At 41.9% G+C, this 17,809-nt stretch overlaps 1 protein-coding gene across 1 annotated transcript in view; it reads right to left on the bottom strand.

Moving 5' to 3' along the window:
- Positions 1-10,626: 10,626 nt before the first annotated feature.
- The window catches only part of RREB1 (ras responsive element binding protein 1), a 387,040-nt gene continuing 379,857 nt past the window's right edge, over positions 10,627-17,809 (bottom strand). Inside the window, 2 exon segments of the mRNA XM_030208824.1 lie at positions 10,627-13,978; positions 17,747-17,809. The exon segment at positions 17,747-17,809 is cut by the window's right edge and continues 687 nt beyond it. Coding sequence (XP_030064684.1) covers positions 13,479-13,978; positions 17,747-17,809 — 563 coding nt within the window. The 3' untranslated portion in view covers positions 10,627-13,478.

Genomic DNA, 17,809 nt, shown 5'->3' with positions numbered 1-17,809 from the left:
TGCTTCATACCAATGATTTCCTGCCTCCTGGGATGCTGAGAGATTATCTTGTGTTAAAGGTCAGCATGCAAGTGTGGCGTTGGCTGTGCCATAGACATAGATTCTCAGTGGCAGCTACTCCTTTTCTCTCTATAAGGGATAATCCTACCATTCTACCGGGCATAGGCCCTAGTGTCTTTGCATCCTGGGAACACCACAGAATAAGATACTTATTACAAATCCTTTTGGAGGAGGGAGCAAGTGGAGGAGTAGCCTAGTGGTTAGTGCAGTGGCCTTTGATCCTGGGGAACTGAGTTCAATTCCCACTGCAGCTCCTTGTGACTGGGCAAGTCACTTACCTCCATTGCCCCTGATACAAAATAAGTACCTGAATATATGTAAACCACTTTGAATGTAGTTGCAAAAACCTCAGAAAGGCAGTACATCAAGTCCCATTTCCCTTTCTGGAACGCCAGGGGGAATTTTCTATCCCATCAAAGGACTATTTTGCATAGTTCCAGCTGCATCATTATGGGCGCTCTTTAAATTGAACTGATCTTACAGAGGACGTGCAAGAGATGCTGGCTGAGGCACTCTCACTGGGTGCACAATTGAAAGTTCCTTTAACCTTTCACCATAAATTCCTGCAAGAGACAACAGAAGAGTAAGACTATACCCAACTAGCTGCGCAATGGACCCTTGACCTGCAGGAATCACGTCGCAACAGTTACAGGCCTTTGTTCTGGGCATCGGAAAATATACCATCAATGTCTCCCATCAGGAAACTCTTTATAGATTTGCACTTCGTTTATATATATCTCCTCAAAGGGCCTATCGCGCACGTATGACTTTAAAAAGGCTATATCCCAAGTGCCAAGCCAGGGGTGTGATGCTGGGGCACATGTTTACGTCCAGTGGTAAATAAATTTTGGACTCATCTTTTGCAGTATATTCATCAACTTTGGAGCTGTATGCTTCCTAGAACTCCCTTATTATTATTTGAAGTCCCACTACAAGGATCTACTTATCCTAGAGAATTTATTAGTTTTGCGCACACAACAGTTTTGTGTTCATAAGAATTATTCTTACATAGTGGTTGGACACAAGGAGCCCATTTCTGCAACATTAGAGAACTATAACGATAACTGTGTATGGATCATATGCAAATTCGAGACTTTGAGCATGCCACTGGTCGACATTTTCAGGCTACATGGGAGGTCTTTTGGAAGACATTGACCCCACATGCACGAAGCACCATCTTAAACATCTAATAGCAAATAGTCCCCTCATAGTGGTAGTTTTGACATGCAGAGCACTGGGGGGGGGGGCAGTTCTGGGGGGAAAACAGTCTGTTATATTTCGGCAAATTATGTCTATCATGTTTTGTACAGTTTTCTGATTGTATTGCCGTTAATAAACATGATTAAAAACATAAAATACCTTTTTTACTGGACTAACACTGGGGCCCTTTTAGAAAGCAGCAATAAGCCCAACGTGGGCTTACCACACGCTAACCTGGAATTACTGCTGACCATAGCACAGTGTAATCCAGCGGTAATCGGGCATTGCTGTGCCCTGCCCGGTTACCATGGGAATCCGTAACGTCAGTGGGTGGCAGTAAGTGCTCCCTCCCCACATGGTCACGTGGTAAGAGTAATCTTACCACATGGCCATTCTTTTAGGGGCTTTTTACCCGCTGCAATAAAAGGGGCCCTGGCAGGTGGGAAAAATGGCCCCCGCCACTACTGCAGGGCCATTTTCCCCCACAGCTTGGTAAAAGGACCCCTTAATGACTAGTTGTTAGGAGTTAAAACTCCCTTCCTCAGGTCAGGACATATTTTTTCCTCATTCTTGTCTTAACTGGAGAAAAGGGGGGGAGGGTCCAATAAAAAGATGTTATCTTTTGTTCCATTTTTGTTTTGTTATTTATTAACCATTATTTCTATACCTTTTTTGTCCTTTGACTGGGATTTACTCCAAATCATCAGAAAGAGCAGCTTGCTTCCCAGTGTTACCATCCAGGAGATTCAGCCTTGACATATTCTGATTTATTCAATGTTAATTAGGGTTCACTGGGCATATTAAGTACACTTAATTTAACAGTCTTAATTGCAATCCTGTCCCCCTTGCCTCCATTTACTGTCTCTCTAGGGCCCGTGAGTCTACCAGTGGTTTTGGTGACAAATTCTTTCATACAGAACAAAAGGGATTTTTACACCTCATTACTGTGATCCTCATTCTGTCTGTTCTGTCCTCAGTGTTTGTCTAGGAAATGACCTTCTAGAATGCTGAGCTTGTTACTACAAAGGATAACATGACTGGAAACTATTTTCAATCATTTTCTTTCCATCCTTTCAAAGAGGAAAGAATTTAAGCCACTACATGGAAGGGACATTGTGTGGCTACTGGTTCTGTTACAAGTACTCTAGTCAAAAAAGGCCAGGTATTTCTTGCTGCATGCTGTTTTGGATGAATTTCTTCAAAAATGCAGTTAATAAATCCTAGTAAATAAAATAAATATATAAATGCATGATCTAAACACTAGTGTACTAGTTTGTTGTTTTCATTTGTTTAAAATAAAATTTATTTTAAATAATTTGGTAAATGGTTTTAGTTTTTTATTGTTTCTATAGCAAGTACTACAAACTTGGTGAGTCATGGCTAAGGGGCATTGTGCCAGAAGGGTAATGAGATTTGATACTCTGCCTTTATGTGGTATAATCCAAGCGGTTTACATATACTATATGCAAATAATTTTTTTTTGTATGCCCCTACTGGGCTCCTAATCTAAGTTTGTACCTGGGGGCAGTGGAGGGTTAAGTGACTTCCCAGAGTCACAAGGAGCTGCAGTGGGAACTGAACCCAATTCCCCAGGTTCCTAGCCCATTGCACTAACCACTAGGCTACTGCTCCACCTGAGAGATGTTTTATCTTATAGTTTTTGGTGCATGTGATTAGTTTGACATGTTGCCTCTTCTCTTGGTTAGGTGGGCTCAGAATGTGCTCCAGTAAAATTGGGGGAGAATGAGTGGGAGTGAATTCTTTATGTAGTTGGGAGGAAGCATACGGAAGATCTAGTTTGCAATAGAGAGTATGATGGCTGTACTCAGTTCCTACCATTTCTATGTGAGCTATACACTTCTCTCCTATGGAAGAGATGATAAACTATTCCTTCATTAATGGAAGGTCAATATATAAGTGGCATATCTTACATGACATGTATCTTGATGACCATTTATATTGTCTGTTTATAACAGAAATATAGTTTAGTATTAATCCGCAAACGAACCTTTTCCGGAGGTGCGAAGGCGGTAGAACAAGAGGACATGAAATGAGATTGAAGGGGGGCAGACTCAAGAAAAATGTCAGGACGTATTTTTTCACGGAGAGAGTAGTGGATGCTTGGAATGCTCTCCAGCGGGAGGTGGTGGAAATGAAAACGGTAACAGAATTCAAACACGCGAGGGATAAACATAAAGGAATCCTGTTCAGAAGGAATGGATCCTAAGGAGCTTAGCCGAGATTGGGTGGCAGAGCCGGTGGCGGGGATACTGCTGGGCAGACTTATACGGACTGTGCCAGAGCCGGTGGTGGGAGGCAGGGCTGGTGGTTGGAAGGCGGGGATAGTGCTGGGCAGACTTATACGGTCTGTGCCCTGAAGAGGACAGGTACAAATCAAAGTAGGGTATACACAAAAAGTAGCACATATGAGTTTATCTTGTTGGGCAGACTGGATGGACCATGCAGGTCTTTTTCTACCGTCATTTACTATGTTACTATGTGAGAACCCGAGGGGAAGTAGGGAGTGGGCCAGTGGAATAACACAGCTGGACAACAGGTATGAATGCAAAATAAGTATTTATTAACAGGATTCCCAGGCCTGTTACTTCACAGGGCCCAGGTCATTTACTATGTTACTATGTAATTGGCTTCCCCTCTCCCTCCTTACCTAGTCTGGTCATTATTGTGCCAGTTTCAGGTCAGGGCTCAAACACTAGAGCTTCTTCTGGAACCTGAATCCAGTCACTAGAGCAAGGCGCATGACTAGGGCTACGAGTGCTGGCTCTGCAGGATACCCAGCCCACTCAAGAAGCAGAAGACCCAACAGTGACCAAACCAGGGACTTTTATGAATGCTAGTGCACAGTGGAGCACCACTGGCCCAGCCCTGCAATAATGTTTTTAATTAACAGGGTATCATTGTAAGTGTTCCTTTGGAATGCTACTTTCCAGGTCCCTCTCTGTGCCAACACTGCTGAACCTTTTCCACCCTCTCTCACCCTGCTTAGTCATCTCTCACTGTGCCAATGCTATTATTTCCCTTTATATATTTAGAATTGCCCACTTGCGATAACAGCTTTATAGTTCAGTGAGCAGAAACATGTAAAAGGTAAAGTGATCTTTTGTATTAAAGACACTTGGTGGCTATCAAGCCACAGAATTTAACTACAACACTTCAATACCAATTCTTGCTAGATAAACCTCTCATGATACCCTGGGCATTAATATCAGTTTTTTTCCATAGCCACAGAAAATAGAAAGAGCCTATTGGACTCATTTTCGAAAGAGGACGCCCATCTTTCGACACAAATCGGAAGATGGGCGTCCTTCTCACAGGGTCGTCCAAATCGGTATAATCGAAAGCCGGATGTCCTCAACTGCTATCTGTCGCAGGGACGGCTAAATTTCAAGGGGGTGTAATGGAGGCATAGCGAAGGCGGGACTTGGGCGTGCCTAACACATGGATGTCCTCGACCCATAATGGAAAAAAAAGGGTGTCCCTGACAAGCACTTGGACGACTTTACCTGGTCGTGTTTTTCTTAAGACCAAGGCACAAAAAGGTGCCCGAAATGACCAGATGACCACAGGAGAGAAACGGGGATGACATCCCCTTACTTCCCCAGTGGTCACTAACCCCCTCCCACCCTCAAAAAAACATCTTTCAAAATATTTTTTGCCAGCCTCAGATGTCATACTCAGGTCCATCACAGCAGTATGCAGGTACCTGGAGCAGTTTTAGTGGGTGCAGTGCACTTCAGGCAGGCGGACCCAGGCCCATCCCCCTCCCTACTTGTTATGTTTGTGGAGGAAACAGCGAGCCCTCCAAAACCCACTGTACCCACATCTAGGTGCCCCCCCTTCACCAGTAAGGGCTATATGGTAGTGGTGTACAATTGTGGGTAGTGGGTTTTGGGGGGGAGGGGGGGGGTTGAGGAACTCAGCAGACAAGGTAAGGGATCTAAGTTTTCTTTTCACCATTATCATAGTCTCCTTAGCGTTTAACTTTAAGAAAGGAGACTATGATAAAATGAGAAGAATGGTGAAAAGAAAACTTAGAGGAGCGACTGTGAGGGTCAAAAATTTACATCAGGCGTGGATGCTGTTCAAAAACACCATCCTGGAAGCCCAGGCCAAATATATTCCGTGTATTAAGAAAGGAGGACGGAAGACCAAACGACAGCCGGCGTGGTTAAATAGTGAGGTGAAGGAAGCTATTAGAGCTAAAAGAAAATCCTTCAGAAAATGGAAGAAGGAACCGACTGAAAATAATAAGAAACAGCATAAGGAATGTCAAGTCAAATGCAAAGCGCTGATAAGGAAAGCTAAGCGGGACTTTGAAAAAAAGATTGCGTTGGAGGCAAAAACACATAGTAAATTTTTTTTTAGGTATATTAAAAGCAGGAAGTCGGCAAAAGAATCAGTTGGACCGCTGGATGACTGAGGAGTAAAAGGGGCTATCAGGGAAGACAAAGCCGTAGCGGAGAGATTAGAAGAATTCTTTTCTTCGGTTTTCACCGAGGAAGATTTGGGTGGGATACCGGTGCCGGAAATGGTATTCCAAGCTGATGAGTCGGAGAAACTTAATGAATTTTCTCTAAACCTGCAGGATGTAATGGGGCAGGTCTACAAACTGAAGAGTAGCAAATCTCCTGGAATGGATGGTATTCATCCCAGAGTACTGATAGAGAACTGAAAAATGAGCTTGCGGAGCTATTGTTAGAAATATGTAATTTATCCTTAAAATTGAGCGTGGTACCGGAAGATTGGAGGGTGGCCAATGTAACACTGATTTTTAAAAAAGGTTCCAGAGGAGATCCGGGAAATTATAGACCGGTGAGTCTGACGTCGGTGCTGGGCAAAATGGTAGAGACTATTAAGAACAAAATTACAGAGCTTATTCAAAAGCATGGATTAATGAGACAAAGTCAACATGGATTTAGTGAAGGCAAATCTTGCCTCACCAATCTACCACATTTCTTTGAAGGGGTGAACAAACGTGGATAAAGGGGAGCCGGTTGATATTGTGTATCTGGATTTTCAGAAGGCGTTTGACAAAGTACCTCATGAAAGACTCCAGAGGAAATTGGAGAGTCATGGGATAGGAGGGTAGTGTTCTATTGTGGATTAAAAACTGGTTAAAAGATAGAAAACAGAGAGTAGGGTTAAATGGTCAGTATTCTCAATGGAGAAGGGTAGTTAGTGGGGTTCCCCAGGGGTCTGTGCTGGGACTGCTGCTTTTTAACATATTTATAAATGACCTAGAGATGGGAGTAACTAGTAAGGTAATTAAATTGTGAAAAATTACAAGCAGACCTTACGAGATTGGGAGACTGGGCGTCTAAATGGCAGATGACGTTTAATGTGCCAAAGTGATGCATGTGGGAAAGAGGAACCTGAATTATAGCTATGTCATGCACATAAGCACCGCCACGCTGAGAAAAGACCAAAGGTCCATCAAGCCCAGCACTCCATCTCCGACAGCAGCCAATCCAGGCCCCAAGAACCTGGCAAAAACCCCAAATTTAATAATGATCAATGGACTTTTTCTTCAGGAATCGATTCAGGCCTCCTTTAAACTCAACAAGGCCAGCTGCCATCACTACCTTCTCCGGCAATGAGTTCCAGAGTCTAACTACACGCTGAGTAAAGAAAAACTTTCTCCGATTTTGTTTTAAACCTACCACATTCTAATTTCATCTTGTGTCCCCTGGTTCTATTATTGTTAGAAAGTGTAAACAAACGCTTCACATCTGTCTGCTCCACGCCACTCATTATCTTGTAAACCTCTATCATATCACCCCTCAGCCGCCTTTTCTCCAGGCTAAAGAGTCCTAGCCATCTTAACCTCTCCTCATAGGGTAGTAGTCCCATCCCTTTTATCATTTTTGTTGCCCTTCTCTGCATCTTCTCCAGTTCATTTATATCTATTTTGAGATGAGGCGACCAGAACTGAACACAATACTCCAGGTGCGGTCGCACCATGGAGCGATACAACGGCATTATAACATCCTCATGTTTGTTTTTCATCCCTTTTCTAATAATACTCAACATTCTGTTCGCCTTCTTAGCCGCCGCAGCACATAGAGCTGAAGATTTTAACGTCCTATCCACAATGACTCCCAGATCTCTTTCTTGGTCCGTAACTCCTAAAGTGGAACCTTGCATAACATAGCTGTAATTCGGGTTCCTCCTTCCCACATGCATCACTTTGCACTTGTCAACGTTGAACTTCATCTGCCATTTGGACACCCAATCCCCCAGTCTCATGAGCTCTTCTTGTAATCTTTCATACTCCTCCTGCGATGAGATGACCCTGGATAATTTTGTCTCATCTGCGAATTTAATTACCTCACTAGTTACTCCCATCGCAAGGTAATTTATAAAAATGTTAAAAAGCAGCGGTCCAAGTACAGACACCCGAGGGACCCCACTAACTACCCTTCTCCATCGAGAATAATGACCATTCAACCCTACTCTCTGCTTCCTATCATTTAACCAGCTCTTAATCCATAATAATACACTGCCTCCGATCCCATGACTCTTCAGTTTCCTTTGGAGTCTTTCATGAGGCACTTTGTCAAACGCCTTCTGAAAATCTAGATACACAACATCCACTGGCTCTCCTTTGTCCATGTGTTTGTTCACCCCCTCGAAAAAAATGCAGATTTGTGAGGCAAGACTTCCTTTCACTAAATCCGTGCTGACTTTGTCTCAGTAGCCCATGCTTTTGTATGTGCTCTGTAATTTTATTCTTAATAGCCTCCACCATTTTTCCCGCCACAGACATCAGACTCAACGGTCTATAATTTCCCGGATCTCCTCTGGAACCCTTTTTAAAAATCAGCATTACATTGGCCACCCTCTAATCTTCCGGTACCACACCTGTTTTTAGGGATAAATTGCATATTATTAACAGTAGCTCCCCAATTTCATTTTTCAGCTCTACTAATACTCTGGGATGAATACCATCCGATCCCCGTGATTTACTACTTTTCAGTTTGCAGAACTGCCCCATTATATCCTCCAAGTTTACAGAGAGATCATTTAGTCTTTCTGACTCGTCTGCTTCAAATACCTTTTCTGGCACCAGTAACCCTCCCAAATCCTTCTCGGTGAAGACCGAAGTAAAGAATTCATTCAATTTCTTCGCTACGGCTTTGTGTTCCCTGATCGCCCCTTTAACACACAGTCGTCCAGCGGCCCTACCGATTCTTTAGCCGGCTTCCTGCTTTTAATGCAAGGTTCCATGTTAGGAGTCACGGACCAAGAAAGGGATCTAGGTGTCGTCGTTGATGATACTTTGAAACCTTCTGCGGCTAAGAAAGCAAATAAAATGTTAGGTATTATTAGGAAAGGAATGGAAAACAAAAATGAGGATGTTATAATGCCTTTATATCGCTCCATGGTGTGACCGCACCTCAAATATTGTGTTCAATTCTGGTTGCCACATCTCAAAAAAGATATAGTGGATTAGAAAAGGTGCAGAGAAGGGCGACAAAAATGATAAAGGGGATGGGACGACTTCCCTATGAGGAAAGGCTAAAGCGGTTAGGGTTCCAGCTTGGAGAAAAGGCGGCTGAGGGGAGATATGATAGAAGTCTATAAAATAATCAGTGAATGGGTAGATGTGAAGCGTCTGTTAACGCTTTCCAAAAATACTAGGACTAGGGGCATGCGATGAAGCTACAATGTAGTAAATTTAAAACGAATCGGAGAAAAGTCTAATTAAACTCTGGAATTTGTTGCCAGAGAATGTGGTAAAGGCGGTTAGCTTAGCGGAGTTTAAAAAAGGTTTGGACGGTTTCCTAAAGGAAAAGTTCATAGATCATTATTAAATGGACTTGGGGAAAATCCACTATTTCTGGGATAAGCAGTATAAAATGTTTTGTACATTTTTGGGATCTTGCTGGGTATTTGTGACCTGGATTGGCCACTGTTGGAAACAGGATGCTGGGCTTGATGGAACTTTGGTCTTTCCCAGTATGGTAATACTTATGTACTTATGTTCCTGGGAGTATTTTATGAAGTCCATTGCAGTGCCCCCTAGGGTCTTTCCCAGTATGGCAATACTTATGTACTATGAAGTCCACTGCAGTGCCCCCTAGGGTGCCCGGTTGGTGTCCTGGCATGTGAGGGGGAGCAGTGCACTACAAATGCTGGCTCCTCCCACAAACAAAGGGCTTGCATTTGGTCGTTTCTGAGATGGGCATCCTTGGTTTCCATTATCGCCAAAAATCAGAAATGCCCAAGTCTAGGGACGACCATTTCTGACGACTACCAAAATTTCAAGATTTGGGTGTCCCCGACCGTATTATTGAAATGAAAGATGGACATCCATCTTGTTTCGATAATAAGGGTTTCCCCGCCCCTCCATCGGGACGTTTTGTGAGGACGTCCTCTACAAAACTTGGACGTCCCTTTTGATTATGCCCCTCTATGTGAGCTGCACCCACGCCAGTCCAGCTTCCTTTATTTTTACCTCTGAATAACATGCTTCCATTGATTCAGATAATGAAGGCAGCCAGTTTTCAAAGAGCTAGTTATTTATGAGGAGTGGTGTAGCCCAATGGTTAGAGCAGCAGGTTGGACCCAGGTTCAAACCCTACAGCTGCTCCTTGTGGTCTTTGCTGTGGAAGCCACTCAAACCTCCATTGCCTTGGGATGGCACTGGCAACCTCACCCTGCTTATGATCTGGCACTGAAACTGTCACATTTGTGGTAGCCCCACAAGCCATTTCACAGCTCACTGCTCAAGGATAGCAGGGCCAAGGAAGCGAGAGAGAAGGGGAAAAAAAACATGAATTGTGGCTGACATAATGCTAGTGACTTAAAAAGTTCCGTATCTTTGGGATGTACCCTTCAGGGTCATCCATGGTACCAACCAGCTGGTTATGTAGTAAGGGGCACTTTTACAAAGCGGTGGTAAGCCCAATGCAGGCTTACCACAGGCTAATCTGGAACTACTGCTGACCCAACGGTAGCGCCAGCCTCTGCACACACCATATGCCATGCTAGAAGAAATAGCTATTTTCTAGTGTGGCGCTAATACAGCGGTGCTCGGGCAACACGGGTTACTGCTGGGTTAGCGTAGGAGCCCCTGCCCCTACCGCCACCTCAATAGGTGGCGGTAAGTGCTCTCCCCTTGCATGGCCACTGGCTAAGAGCAATCTTACTGCATGGCCATGGTTATTTTCAGGCATTTTTACCTGCTGCGGTAAAAGGACCCCAAAGGAAGCAGCAAAGCATAATTAGGTAGAACAATGGTACTGTCTGACAAGTGACCAGGCCAAAAGGGTAAAGAGGCATATGAAAAACGACACTCAGGAGGTCCCCTCCTGCAAGAAGATTCCTTTTTTTTTTTTTTTTTAAATATAACATTTTATTGCTCAGATGGTTTGATACAGAACAGTTTACTTTTATTCTGAATTTGGAAGAACTGTACAACTGAACAAAGAGCAGAATAAAAAGTACCAAAAAACAATCAAAGTGAATCTGTTCTTGTGGCATAAACCAGTCTTGTACACAATTTATAGCAGCAGTTTTAAGATCCCTTTAGAAAAATATGAATTCTGCATGGTCATCACTGTGTCCTGTTAATACACGGGTTAAAATCACAATGGTGAAATTCCTTCTTGAAGAGAGAATTCTAAATCTTTCCAAATCCTGGGATTAGACTGTACATATATTAGTCATAGAGCCCCAAAAAGCTATTTAATATTTTTTTAATTTATTTGCTTTCACAGTCAAGTGCTTAATGTAGTGATTGACTTCTCAGCTATAAGTACATCAAGTGAAAAATATTTGCAACTCAGAAGGGAAAAAAAAAAGATGTTTATAAAATCCATTCTGTAAAAGCCCTGAGAGGAAAAAAAAAAAAAAAAAAGAAATCAAAATTTAAAGAGACAAATTAGATGAACATATGAACTAGGCCTACGATTCACCCATAGTTTAAACACATTATAATAATTTTCACAGTTTAATAGGGGGAATGGGGAAAACCAATACACTTCTCAGTCAAATTCCACTACTAAAAATGTCTAAAATGTGGCAAAATCTTATGATCTACTAAGATATAGACAAAGGCTAAGTAAAGCTTTAAATCAAGTGATTATTGCTAGTAGATGTCCCGGCGAGCTGATGGGGGAGGAGGGGTTGATTATTTTGCTACATAAATCTGCAGCATATAGTTTAATAATGGCTTCTCTCCTACATTATTGCGTAGGTTGGCATGGAGAGCTGCACAACAAAAAAGAGTCCATATATATATATCCACAAATAAAATAATTAAAAAAAATCAGGGCTTTGTATGTGAATTGGGGTTATTTGAAAACTAAGTAAAAAAAAAAATCATTGGTTTTGATTATCATTTTTCCTACATACATTTTTTTTTCTCATTCTGACAAACTGGGTTATACACTCCTAGTTCAATCACATGTATCTCACGCCGCCTCCTTATTTATATTTAAGAAAATAAACTTTTACTTAAACTGTTCTGGGATTTGTCCTCCTTTTATGGGCAGCTGGAGTTTACTATCCAGGAGCCTGTGCATGGACAAAGATGATCTAAGATTACATTCCCAATTCCAACCATTTCATGATAGGCTACAGAAACTTAACATATATGCACATTTGGGTGGGCACATATATACACCTTCAGTGGTATATGGATATAAACTAGACACAAAGAAAAGCACACAAGCAAGAGGGAGGCAGAAGAAAGAGAGTCAGCCAACATGAGAGAGTTCCCGCATACAACCTGGACATCATGACCGCACACAAAAACATTATAAAATCAAGCATAAACACATGCACAGCTACAGTAGGACACAATTTCCTTAAAACAGCACTGTGATTATATGAAGATGTGTGTATATGTTCATTCATTTTAAAGCACCAATCTTTAGGAAGAAAAGTTTTGTTTAAACCAGTAGTATATTATTGCATTCTTCAAATCTCAATGGTGAGAAGGTCCTGAAACAAAAAAGGTGTAATGGTGTGCTTTTTTTTTTTCCTTTTAATGGAAGACTGAACTCTTCACCTACAGGCAGCAAATCCCTCCCTGCTATGCTTCCATTTTTCTCTTCCTTTCGTGGTGCAGACCCATGTTGGCCCAAAGCTGTTCTTTCTCCACACCTATTGCCTGAATAAACCCCCTACTGCTGCAGCATTCCCTCCTGCTTGTTGCTTGCTGGCCCCTATCCTTCCAGTTGAAGAATGTAAATGGATTCTGTAAAGCACAGCAGAGGTTCTGCAACACCTGTGAGTTCTGTAATCCAACACCGACATGGAAGCGCTGCTTTAGGTCTCCATGCCCGAGGACTACCACTGCAGCGAGTGGGAATCCAATGCATTCAAAATAGGTACAAATAATCTCAAGATCTGTGACAGAACAACTTCCTCCATACTGTCAAGGTGCTCTGTAGCTCTTCCCAGGACACTCAGTTCACTCTGGTGAAGAAGAGTATTTTCAAATTATAATACCACCATTCACAGAAATGTTCAAGAAGAAACAAGCATGAGGTTGGAACACCTCCCTCCCCTCCAAGTTTTGGCTTTAATCAATTTTTGAATACCTTCATCAGTTACATTATCTAACAACTGGAAGTGCATTAACACTCAAAGCATGCAGAACTATATATCTATCACGCAGTGATCAATTGAAGGGCTTATTTCCCAAACCCTCCAAGACCAATGGAGTTAGAAGGTTTGGGAAATAAGCCCCTCCAATTTCTCATCCATATTTTTTTCTGGTGTTTTAATTAAAAAAAAAAAAATCAAATGTAATTTCCTTCCAGTTATTGATTGTTGTGTTTCAAAGTTTTTGTCCAGTTTCCAGCTCAAAAAAAAAAAAACACAGTTACTATAAACAGATTAATGAGAACAAATGCTCTCATGCATCAAACACACAAAAAAGTTATGTTATTGCTTATGAAAAGGCCCTGTCCAAATTCATTAAAAAAATTAAAAAAAAATGCTAACTTTCTGAAAACTGTATAATACCAAAAAAAAAAAAAAAAAACCTAGTAAAGTAGTAAGGCACTCAAACAGTTCAGAGTCTTGTTTCTCTTGCACCATTTCACTGCAAGGTTATGGCACTCAATCTAGCCTGCTACATTCCCCGGCAGGTCTGAGAAATTTCATCCCAGTGAGATCTGAACACCACACTCTGCTGGATTTTATTTTTCTGTATGAAAAAGGCATTGGGATGAATTCCTGATTCATTCAGCTCCCAGTAGCTGAGGCACGTTGCTGTCTGTAACAATGAGACTGCAATTCATGGGGGATTTCTTGTCATGTATGTCCGGCAGATCCTGATTAAAGCCAGGGTGGCCCCTGTTTTGTAAGCTGCAGTGAAAATCCTGGCCTCTCATGGTGTTTTGTTTCTCTAAGCCCTTACTGGGCTTGCTTAGGGAAGCACTACTTGTTCGATTTGCTTTTTCCTCTCTAACCAAGGGATCTTCCAGAGCACCATCAACCAAGGTATGCTTTCGGCTTTTGGTAACAGACAAATTGTTGCCGAGGCTGGGAGCCAGATCGCTCTCGCTCTCAGACATGTGGTTTGTTCCACTGTGAATTGACTCTTGCTCACTATCCTCATCACTCTCTCTCCTATGGTTCTTCACATCCCTGATCTTCTGGTGTATTCGCTGATGACGCACCAGGCTGTGCTTCAGAGTGAAGGTTCGTTCACAGGTCTGGCACTTGTATGGTCTTTCCCCTAGGAGACAATTAATAAATAAGGTGAGCACCTGAACACACTTTAGATTTATGTCAGAGTACAGTTCCTTCTTACAGATAAAGAACCCCATATGTAACACTGCCTGCAAACACAAGAGAAGACATAAGATGGAGTGATCCAGTGGTTAGCACAGAATTATGAGCCCAGAGATCTCTTAAGCAAGCAGGTCACTGTGGCACCACTCCTGAGGTGTGCCAATTCTATCACAGCATCCATGTGCCAAAATGCCATTATAGAATACTAGTATTAGGTATCATCATTTATGTCATGTCAACGGTGGTGTACACAGGGACGCCTGCGTGTGCCAAGTGAAACTCATAATCTATAAGTTACAGGCGTCACTTGGAGACATGCTCATGTATAAGCATCCCCCCCTGCAGTTACATGCTATAGAACTACCTTATAGAACAGTGCCTAGTGCACATTCATGCATAACTACTAATTATTTTACAAACAACCCAACATAAGTTCTTATGACACACAAGCACAAATATAATGAAGTACCATTACTCCTTCACGGCCTCAACGGCAAATCATTTCGCACAGATACATTACACCATGGCTCGCCTGACTCTTCATCGGCATGTTTTAAAATTTTATTCAAGTGAGAAGGGGGGAGGAACTGTTCAAAGTTTGATGACCGCAAACAGTGGGGTATAAATGATGAGTAGAAACCAGAAGGGTTATAACATTGTATTGAACTCGCTGTGTTGAAGTGGTTTTGTATTACCTTTGTTCTGTCATTAATAAAAACCGTTGAAACATAAAATTTTATTCATTTTTATTTAATCTTGTTTTTTTTCTTCCTTATGTATATAATTTTATTTAGAAAGTAGCTCCAAAAAGCTTGCCACTAAGTAATTAAAATTGACTTAGCTTCAATGTGAAGGACTGAACGCCAACACGCTACGTTTTGCCATCCACTGCTTCAGGATGTGGTCCTCTGCGTTCAGTCCTTCATACAGCTAAGTCAATTTTAATTACTTGAAGCATTAGTAGCAAGTTTTGTTTAGAGCTACTTTCTAAATAAAATTATATACATTAGGAACACCCCCCCCCCCCCCCAAGAAGATTTAATAAAAATGAATAAAATTTAAAAACAGGCTGATGAAGAGGCAGGTGAGCCATGGCATAATGTATTCATGTGAAAGCTGTCGCCACTGAGGCCGTGGAGTAATGCTACTTTTTTAATGTTTGTGCTCGTGTGTTATAAGAAATCATAGTGTTGCGTTGTTTGTAAATTATTTGCTACATTACCCTGCTACTTATTGATGTTTTAATTGGATTTAACTAATTACTAGCATCTAGGACGCACTTAAGGGGTGCATACATCTAGTCACCAATTTATAAAATTATCTCCTTTATTCCCCAGAGTTTCAATTTACCCAAACTGAGCAATAACTGCAATATTGTTTTTCTCTCATTCGACTGAAAGCACCCAATTAAAGTATTTATCTGAAAGTGTCTGAAGTATTAAGTAGTGAAGTCCATTAAGATCTTGTTTGGGTGAAAGGCACCATATAAATCTCTCCTGCTATCTATCATCAGTGCTGGACGGCTCTGTTGCTGGGCACATGAATACAAAGGTTCTGTTTCATCAAGTCTGACCAAGGTGGGTGGTAACCGAAAAGACTAATGTGAAAGAAACCTGTGGTCTTAAGATCTGCATTAATGTTTGCATCTTCATTAGAAGTCTCAGCAGATGGGACTAAAGAGACTGACCAGGCACTGAAGTATGGACAGGGAAACAGCCACTGCTGCTTGTGTTGTACTCATTAAGATGGGAGATTTTATAACTGCTTTCACTTTGAAAATGACTTCTGGAAAACTGTGGGACACACCATTTTTCTGTGTTAAGATACATGCATATGTTTTCACTTATATACTTGAAAATGCAAACTCTACTTTGATACGTGATCCAACGTGTAAAGCAAAAAAGGCAAATCACTTGTCTCCATCTCTTGCATTTCCCTACACCAGTATCTCCTCAGTCAGCTAGGTTTTTCAGGATATCCATGCTGATTTTGCACAAGATAGGAGAGGCAAATCTATCTCATGCATATTCAGTGTGGATATCCTAAAACCCTGACTAGCTTGGTAGGACTGGGTTGAGAAGAACTGCCCTATGCTCCATCCAGTCTCTTGTTCCTGTATCCTGCACTCACTCAGTTTTCGCTCTCTTTCTTGTTCTTCTGTCCCTAGCAGTCTCCCCTCTCAAATCTCATATTCCCCCATTCATTCTCAAACTTCCCTCTCTCAATCACTCTCATCCTCGCCAGTCCCAACCTCCTACCCTTGACAAGCCAGTCACACCACACTCTACAGCTACTTGGTCAGCATTATCAGCCTAGTTCTCTATATGGCACTCAAAATTGCATGCACAAACATGGGCACATACCCCAACTTGCACAAGCAAATGGGTGTTAATAATCAATTACTGGCACTAACTGAAATTTGCATGCACGTCTTTACAAGTGGATTCGAAAGGAGGGTATGGCCATGGGAGGGGCATGGGCAGATCGAGGGGGTTCATGCTATTTACTTGCAGTTTTATACAGTACATAATTTAGGTGTGAGAATTTGCACAGGGTTTTACCTGGTGTACATCCTTGTGCCAAATGCTATTCTATAAACGGCACCCCACTCTGAGTACCGTTTATAGCATACTGCTTAGCATGAAATATTATTGGTGCTGGTTTTTCAATGTCATACATAGAACTTTGGCCTAAATACATTACTACTTGTTCACACATAGGTTTACTCAGACTGCAGAGGAATTCCAAGGGGATAAGCTTGGGAAGGTATTTTCTACTTTTTACACATGCAGTTATAAAATGATCCCCTTAATGCATAATAGCAGAGACATGAAATTGCAGTTGTTGGAGAGGCAAGGGTGAGGCATCTGTGACAAAGGAGTGTCTGATAGAAAAATTAACTGCATTACGAAAGGATAAAATGGCTTGGCATGGGGACATTTCTAGTGCTGGTGTAAGTCAGCTTCCCCACTGAGACTGAAAAAGTAGCTGAATATGTTGGCATCAACATATCCCACTAAAGATAATTTTGGTCTTTTCACTGTGAATAAGTTTAGTGTACTTTCAGGGGTGAGAAAAGGATAGGGGATAAAACTGTAAAATAGGTTGCTTTTCTAATTGAATGGTACAGATAGATGTGTTTGTGTTATTTTATAAGCTGAGATGTCACTCTTCTTCATGGTGACTGTATATGTTCCTTGCATTTATCAATAAAATATTAAACAAAAATTAAAATGTGTTATTCTGAAAATATGGGCTTAATAATGCCTCTTGCGCCAATCTGTAACACTATTTCTTCTCCCTGGATCTTGGCTCAGTGGAGGGGGAAGCCCTCTGGTACAGAGTGGTTTACTTTTACACACAAGGGACAGAAGCGTAGCCAGGTTGAGGGCTGGGGGGGGGGGGGGGAAGCAGAAAACGGACGGCACCGGTGCGTATTTTAAACGCAACAGATTGCCTCAAAAATTGAAGCCAGCGCCATCGAAAGTCCGTTTGAGGGAGCGGCCTCTCCCCTGGCAACCCACCTAGCTACGCCTCGAGCAAGGGACCTCATTTTTTAGTTTAGTTGGTATTGTGTGTATGTGTGAACAGTTCAGAAATCATGATGGATATACAACATTTGGTTACTGTATGAGTCACTTCAAGCTCTTTCGTCTATGTAATGATCATGTTGTATCATGGTGGTAAGGGGCATTTCAGTTTTGCTCTTTACCTGTATGAGACCTCATGTGCCGAGTTAGGTCTTGGAGGGACCAAAACCGCTTGTTGCAAACAG

This window comes from Microcaecilia unicolor, chromosome 1 (genome assembly GCF_901765095.1).
Source record: "Microcaecilia unicolor chromosome 1, aMicUni1.1, whole genome shotgun sequence".
Lineage (NCBI taxonomy): Eukaryota > Metazoa > Chordata > Amphibia > Gymnophiona > Siphonopidae > Microcaecilia > Microcaecilia unicolor.
Note: the sequence above shows the minus strand (reverse complement) of the source record. Positions and strands in the feature narration are given on the sequence as shown.